General features: G+C 47.3%; 1 protein-coding gene across 1 annotated transcript in view; it reads left to right on the top strand.

The window, feature by feature from the left end:
- The first annotated feature begins 4,477 nt into the window (after window positions 1-4,477).
- The window catches only part of LOC119498159 (protocadherin-8-like), a 5,511-nt gene continuing 1,821 nt past the window's right edge, over window positions 4,478-8,167 (top strand). The window contains exon 1 of the mRNA XM_037786724.1: window positions 4,478-7,477. Coding sequence (XP_037642652.1) covers window positions 4,988-7,477 — 2,490 coding nt within the window. The 5' untranslated portion in view covers window positions 4,478-4,987. The remainder of the gene's footprint in view (window positions 7,478-8,167) is intronic.

Raw genomic sequence — 8,167 nt, 5'->3', positions numbered from 1 at the left:
ATCAAATTCTCACACTGGTGAAGCTGAATGGAACCAGCAAATTTTGGGCTTTTTTTTGCCAAAAGAGTGACTGAAAATAGGAATTGATTGTCAAATAATGGATCAACTAATCGATTAATCGTTTCAGATCTGGAAAATATTAAGAACCCTGGGGAGGGCATTGTTTTCAGCCCCCCCTCAACACCTTAGTAGCTTTCAGTCCCCTTAAATACACTTTTAGAAACAACTTAAATAACTTTTTATCTCTTAGAGGAAATAACATTTCTGCACAATTTTCCATCTCAAGTGGACATTTCACTGTGAATGGGCTTATAACACGGAGCGCCAGACTCGGGGTCTTTCAGCCTAACCTTTTATTTCCCACCTTCCACACAAACGGGCCTAATTAAACCTGCGCGCCACTTTACCATGCCTTCAATTATCGATAAGAGTTGAGGAATAATGCAGGTTGAATGGGCGCCATCATCAACCCTTCTGTATAAGTGAAGTGCGAAGTCCTCTCTTTATAGGACCTCTATACAGGGGGGTGACACTATAGTTCCTCAAGTGTTGCACTCTGGAGCTGATGGGTGCATTCACTCCCAATCATGTCCATCAATAGCGCAGAGAGAAGTGCGCTCCTCTCGGTGGAGAGGCGTTAATTGGATAATTAGTGCAGGGGAACCAATTAGGACTGTGGGCTTGTGATGGCACGCGAGTTAAGCAAAGGTTAGCCGTGTGGGAAGGGGGGGTGAAGGGCTCTGATCGATTATTTTAGACCCCCCTCTCCACACGCAGACTCCTTTCTCACCCTCTCTCCCCCACTTTCTCCCTCCACCGCTTATCTGCTGGACAAAAGGCACCAAATCGCCTATTTCCATCTCAATGAGTTAAGCCCCAACGAGAGGCAGCCAGGCAGGAATCCAAATACCCGGCGATCACTAGAGCAAATGGGCCCACAATGGTGGAGCAAAAAGAAAGAAAGGAAGGTCCTCTCTAAAGATATATTTATATACGTTAAAGAAAAATGCTAATGCGTCCCTCCGTGAAGAATAGAGACGCTCTCTAATTCTGCTATTGTTGAACTCGCGTGCAGACGGGCGAGATCGACACGGTGGTCACGTGAGAGACTTATTTTGTGTCCTTCAAATGACAGCTTTGCTTTGAGTAAGGAGGAACATTGTAAGGAAAATAAAAGTGTCACGCGCACGTACATGCACGTGCAGAGAGCTTAATCCGCGAGGCGAGACTCAACATAGCATAGTGTCATTTGCTTTTGATTGCTCTCTCTGTCTGTCTGTCTGTCTCTCTCTCTCCCTGTCTGTCTGTCTGTCTGTCTCTCTCTGTCTGTCTGTCCTGTGTACTCTAAACACACACAGAAATGAGAATAAACACCCAGCAGAGAGCACATTATTATTATTATTAGTGTGGCTCAATAGAGGATCAATAGAGGATCAATAGAGGAGTGAAAGAGAGATGGTTGGGATCAGACTTGAGCTGCTATATCATGTTGCTGCTGACACAGATTCATCAGTTATCTTCATATTATCACTGATACTTTGCAACTACTCTGTGAAATCTTGCAGATGTCATTAGGAGCACCTGAAGACACATGATTTTTTTCAGACTACCTGTCTCATGGTCAGAATATAGTGGCTGTTTTATAAAAATAACTTTTTTTTATCATATTTGTTCCATTTCTACCCATTGCAGCTTTAATAACCCAATTTATAAACTCTTTGTAAAGGTGCCTGATTAGAAAGTCTTGCCAATATTTCTACAGCACCCCGATAGGGGGTTCTGCTGTTCTGTCCTTAATGAATCCCAGAACTGTGTGTCTCCTTATCGTTTAGGACAGGCCTGACTGTGTCTAACTATATGCAAGCTGCCTGACTAGATGTTGCCCATTCAGGTGTCTCCTATTTGACTTTCTGTGGCAGATGGGTTCTTTATAGGACATGCCAACTGATATTAGCTTCTACTGCGAGGCAAGTGTTGCCCCTGAAAAGCTGTGTGTGTGTGTGTGTGTGAGAGAGAGAGAGAGGGAGGGAGGGAGTAAGGAAGGGAGGGAAAGAGAGAGAGTCCAATGGGAAGAATGAGAAAATCTCTTAAAGAGCCGTGACGGGGCCCTGGTCTCTCTCTAAATGTATTTTAATAGGAGGGACCCTGATGTCCAGAGCAATTCATCTCCCATCTCCCTGTAATGAAAGGAGTCGTGGCCGGGACCAGGGCAGGTCTGGGGAGGGAGGAAGAGGAGGAGGAGGAGGGAGGGAGGAATACAAAGGCTGCATGTGGCTTTGCCTCATTATGCTGCAGTTAGACGGAGATCTGCGGGGGTTTTTGGGGTCCCCACAGGCCCAGCTCGGGGGCTACAATGCCGGGTTGGACGTCTGCAAAGGGAGACCCTGCCATGCCATTATCCCGCCGCTGCTAACGAGGGCTTCATACGCCTTTGATATAATCTCACCATTGAAATCCTGATAAATCCCCAACTGCGTTTACAGCCAAATCCCATTTGTAACGGGCTCGCGGAAGACTGTGTGTGCGTGCGTAACCGCCTAACTTCACCTGCGCCTCTCTGTTCTGTTCTGTTCTGGCAGGCGAGGTTAAACCAGGCCTGGCTTTAATTTACAAAAAAAAAATCCCCTCTCTCGACATCTCGTGAGCCGATCTGAGCTCGAGACCGAATTAGAATAAAAAAATCAATGTCTAAGTGGATATCAACCCGTTTCTATAGTCCCAGATATGATCTGATAGGCAAACAATTACTGGATTACAACACACTGGGGAGGATGAATAATAGAAGACAAGAAGCAAAATTTATAGAATTTATTAATGAGAATAAAATGAGCAATAAAACGATGCTGTTGCCACCAGTTACGCCAACATCCCTTTGACTCCCCCAGCCTGGGCCATTATTTAATAATAATAATAATAATAATATAACAATAATACATTTATTTATATAGCACTTCTCAAAACAGATGTTACAAAGTGCATCACAAGACAATACAAGCAGATAAATAAAGTAAAAGATATGGTAACTGTTAAAACAGAACAACAGACAATAAAAGCAGATAGAGTAAAACAAATATGGTAACTGCTAAAACAGAACATCACAGAACATATCAATAATAATAGAAGTGGTAAAATGTATACAGTATATATACATAAATGTGTATAAATGTACACATGCGTCCAGAAACAGATGTGTACATACATATATTTATACCCTTCTACTTATATATTTGGCATGTTAAAGCTGTCTCAGCATTATCATTGTGGGGTCTATCAGAAGCGGCATTATATGAAATCTCATCTGTGCATGGTGTGTGGATCAGGGCACTCTGAGGCTGGAAGGAAAAAGGACAAATCATATTCTTATTTCCCAGCAGAGGTGAGGAGAGGTCACCGATCCTCCACGCCCGGACACGCGCGTGGAGGATCCAACCGAACAGTGGTTAAAGCAAGGGTGCCCAAACTTTTCCCTTGGAGGGCCAAAATGAAACTCAATGGAGAGCCTCGGGCCAAAATTAAACACCTATTGTATTGTATTATTAAGATGCAAAATGGTACTAGGATCCCAAGTTCCCTTAATTGAATATGTTTTACGTAGTTAGCCCCTTCAAACCCACCTGCTGAATACAATTGACAAGACTGTTTAGCGACCCCAGTATGTAAAAATATTAAAATACACAATTTTTAGAATAGGCAAAAATAACACATGTATACTGCATTCAAAGAACTGCATGTTTTCCCCAAAACTGCATAGGATTATTATAAAGTGGGCATGTCTGTAAAGGGGAGACTCGTGGGTACCCATAGAACCCATTTTTATTCACATATCATGAGGTCAGAGGTTAAGGGACCTCTTGACAAATGGCCATGCCAGTTTTTCCCCACCAACATTTAGCCCAACTTTAGAGTGTTAGCCTCCTTCCTGACAAGCTAATATGACATGAAATGGTATGGAGTCCTTAGGTTTTCTAGTTTCATGTGATGCTGATCCTGATATATGCACTGTTACTGACCCAGCACTTTTTAAATCTAAGCTCAAGACTTTTTTATTTAGATTGGCTTTTAATACCTAGTAGCCCGGTTGGTACCTTTTGGTTATTGTAAAGGGCTATACAAATACATTTTGATTGATTTGATTGATTGATGCCACTATCTTCTAACCATAAACCCGAGCCTGGTACGACCTCCAAAAGACAGTAAAGTCGGTTTGGTCTTTTAATAAAAAAAAGAAAGAATTTGCTAACATCTGGCGGGCCAAATCAAACCTGATGGCGGGCCCCACTTTTGCCCACGGGCCCCACTTTGGACAGCCCTGGTTTAAAGCATAAATCTCCTCATATACTGAAAAGTGCGCCTATATCCTGAACAGACACTCCTATTCAAATGCTTTGTCCTCTAGCTCTCAGGGACACTGCGCATCTCTCCCCCCCCCACCACCCCTTTTCCATGTGTCGGTGCGCAGACTCATCCAACAGCCCGAGGAACATAAACAAGCAACAGAAAACTATATATCTGTATTAAATCAAGCCCCTACGCGTTTAGCCCATGCACATATTGGGTGCCAAGTTTCTCCGCACAGTCCAGGAATCTCTAAAACAGGGTTTAGAGGTCTTTCAGAAGTCCCCCTCTCTCTCTCTCCATCTCTCTCTCTCTCTCCATCTCAAAGCCCGGATTGGTCACAGTGCGGCTCATTTGCATGCCTCTCCGTATAAACCCTCCTGCAGACACTGCAGAACCTCTTTGCGCTGAGAAGAGCAGCACACCTCAGTAGAGAAAGAGAGAGAAAGAGAAAGAGAGAGAGGAGCGCATCCAGAGTGCGCATTGAAAGACTATATGGAATATTTATTATTACTGGCTTTATTATATACATGAGAATAAACAATACCCTGCGGAAAGAGAGGGGAAGGAATTTTTTTTTTTTAGCAGTTTTTGTTTTAACTTCTAATCAGACTCAGATTATTTTGTTTTATTTAAAGTGCAGGTGGTAAAGATGGGAGAAACAGGGTGGAACTTGGTGCTACTGTGCGTCTTTCTGGTGAGCCTGGCTGCTGGAAAGACGCTCAAATATCAGACATTTGAGGAAGACGCACCTGGGACAGTGATTGGAAACTTGGCCAAGGACATCTCCTCTTCATCTTCCTCCTCCTCGGGTGGCTCCATCAGGACCAATTTCAGGATGATGAAACAGTTCAACTCGTCTTTCATCCGGCTGCGTGAGAGCGACGGCCAGCTGTCCATCGGAGAGCGGATGGACCGGGAGCGCGTCTGCAAACACACGCTGCACTGCCTCATCGCCTTCGACGTGGTCAGCTTCTCCAAGGAGCAGTTCAAGCTCATCCACGTCGAGGTGGAGGTCAAGGACATCAACGACAACTCGCCGGAGTTCCCCCGCAGAGAGTCCGCTCTGGAGATCTCCGAGAACACCGCGGTGGGTACGCGGATCCCGCTGGACTTCGCCGTGGACGAAGACGTCGGTACGAACTACATCCAGAGTTACCAGATCTCCGTGAACAGCCACTTCTCCATCGACGTGCTGAGCAGAGCCGACGGGGTTAAATATGCGGAGCTGGTTCTCATGAAGGAGCTGGATCGAGAGACTCAGGGGTCTTACGCGCTGGAGCTGGTTGCTATGGACGGAGGCAACCCGTCAAGAACCGGAACCACGCGCGTTAACGTGAAAGTGAAAGACTACAACGACAACAGCCCGGTGTTCGACCGGAACAGCTTCTCCGTGGATCTCCCCGAGGACGCACCGGTTGGGTTCCTCCTCTTGGATCTGAACGCGGAGGATCCGGATGAAGGGCTGAACGGAGACGTGGTGTACGGGTTCGGTCACCAGGTGCCACCGGAGATCACGCAACTCTTCAAAGTGGACCGGAAAACCGGGAGGCTCACTTTAGAGAACCCGGTTGACTTTGAGACTAAAAACACGTATGAGTTCGACGTCCAGGCGATGGATCTGGGTCCGAACCCGAGTCCGGCTATATGCAAGATCGTAGTCCAGGTGCAGGACGTGAACGACAACGCGCCGGAGATCTCCATCACGCCGATGACGTCCATCACGGCGGGCATCGCGTACATCACGGAGGCGGCGGCCAGAGAGAGCTTCGTGGCTCTGGTGAGCACCTCGGACCGGGACTCCGGTGCTAACGGACAGGTGCACTGCACGCTCTACGGACACGACCACTTCCGGTTGCAGCAGGCGTACGAGGACAGCTTCATGATCGTGAGCACGAGCCCGTTAGACCGGGAGAAGATACCGGAGTATAACCTCACGGTGGTGGCGGAGGACTTGGGGTCTCCTCCGTTCAGGACGATCACTCAGTACACCATCCGGCTCCAGGATGAGAACGATAACGCGCCGGTGTTCGGTAAGATGATCTACGAGGTGGGTGTGGTGGAGAACAACGCACCGGGCGCGTACATCACCACGGTGGTGGCGCGCGACACGGATACGGGGTCAAACGGGAAGGTCAGTTACAAACTAACGGACACGTACTTCATGGGAGCTCCGATCTCCACCTTCGTGTCCTTGGATCCGGACAGCGGGTCTCTTTACGCGCTGCGCAGCTTCAACTACGAGGTGGTGAAGCAGTTGGAGCTGCGCGTCACGGCCAGCGACGGAGGCTCGCCGCCGTTAACCGGCAGCGCCAACGTCTACGTGAGGATCGTGGACCAGAACGACAACGCGCCCATCATCACTCAGCCGTTGCTCCTCACCAACGGCTCCGCTGAAGTCCAACTGCCGCGTGACGCACCGACTGGGTACGTCATAACCAGGATAGAGGCGCGAGACGCGGATGAAGGCGTTAACGCGGAGCTGTCGTACGCGTTAGCCACCGGAGAGCCCTCCGTGTTCTCAATTAACAAAGCAACCGGTGAGATCTACCTGAACCGGGTGCTTAGCAACGACGTGGACGAGACTCTGAGCGTGACGGTGACTGTTAGTGACAACGGGCGGCCCGCGCTCACCTCAACTGCCGCGCTCCACTTTCTCATCGTCGCGGGCGCACCACCGAACGACCGGACGATTTACCAGCACCAACCGTCCGGTGACGAGGAGCAGCACGCGCAGTGGTGGGACCTGTCCGTTGTGATCATCGTGGTGCTCGCGGGGAGTTGCACGCTCCTCCTGCTCGCTATCATCCTCATAGCAACCACCTGCAACCGGCGCGGTAAGAACAAGGACAAGAGCGCAGCGGAGGAGGAGGAGGACGGAGACTCGTACGGGGAGAAAGACACTCTGGAGCGGGGAGCAGGCAGGAGGAGCCACCCGGTGGACAACCCGCTGCTGCCTCTCCACGGAGCCGCCGGAGGAGGAGGGTTTGACGGTCACTCCTACAGCAGCCAGCCCGGCGGAGGGTTCACCTCGACTCACCCCGGAGGAGGCGAAATGTGCTCCGCCTCAGAGGACGGCAGCGAGGTGCCCTGTGTGTATGACTCAGACAGCAACAGCAAGCCAAGAGGGAACAAACACGAGGTGAGATGATGCACCTTCTGGGACATTGGTGGTGGGGTGGTGGTACTATATCCTCCTGGTTTGACTTTTTATAAAGCATACAGTATAAACTATCACCCAATTCTGTGTTACGCCTTTTTGGCCAACTTCATTCCTAATTTACATGTTTTGGGGGAAGTTAAGGTTAATAAACCTAATTTCTGTGAAATTATACCTAATGTTTTAGTAAAAAAAAAAGCAGATGTTGTGAATTACTTTGACTAAAGTTATTATCAGAGGAACATAATGTTGATGTATTATCACATACTGGTATATGTAAACTTTTAGTCAGAATATTGTTTTGAGTAGGCAACCATCCATGTTATTTTGGGGCAATTAGATTAAAGAAATCCATACTTATGATTTAATGAAGTTTGAAAATGGGTCAAATTTGACCCGAGGACAAAAGGAGGGTAAAAAAGTGTCTTCCAATAACTTTTTTTGTGATTTCCTTCCTATTTAGGGTTAAAAGAAAATCTTAACAATTTAGGCTTGTTAAACTTTATTTTTTATTGTCCAGTGGACTACAGGACTATTTCAGTGTGAAAAGACCAAAAAATGAACAGATTATGGCTGTAGAGTGATATTAAACCAAGAATACATTCAAATTGATTTAAAAAAGAAAAAAACAAAACACATGCCATATCACTGGAATGCCTAGGATGTCCTCTT

The sequence above is a fragment of the Sebastes umbrosus genome, chromosome 12 (assembly GCF_015220745.1).
Source record: "Sebastes umbrosus isolate fSebUmb1 chromosome 12, fSebUmb1.pri, whole genome shotgun sequence".
Lineage (NCBI taxonomy): Eukaryota > Metazoa > Chordata > Actinopteri > Perciformes > Sebastidae > Sebastes > Sebastes umbrosus.
Note: the sequence above shows the minus strand (reverse complement) of the source record. Positions and strands in the feature narration are given on the sequence as shown.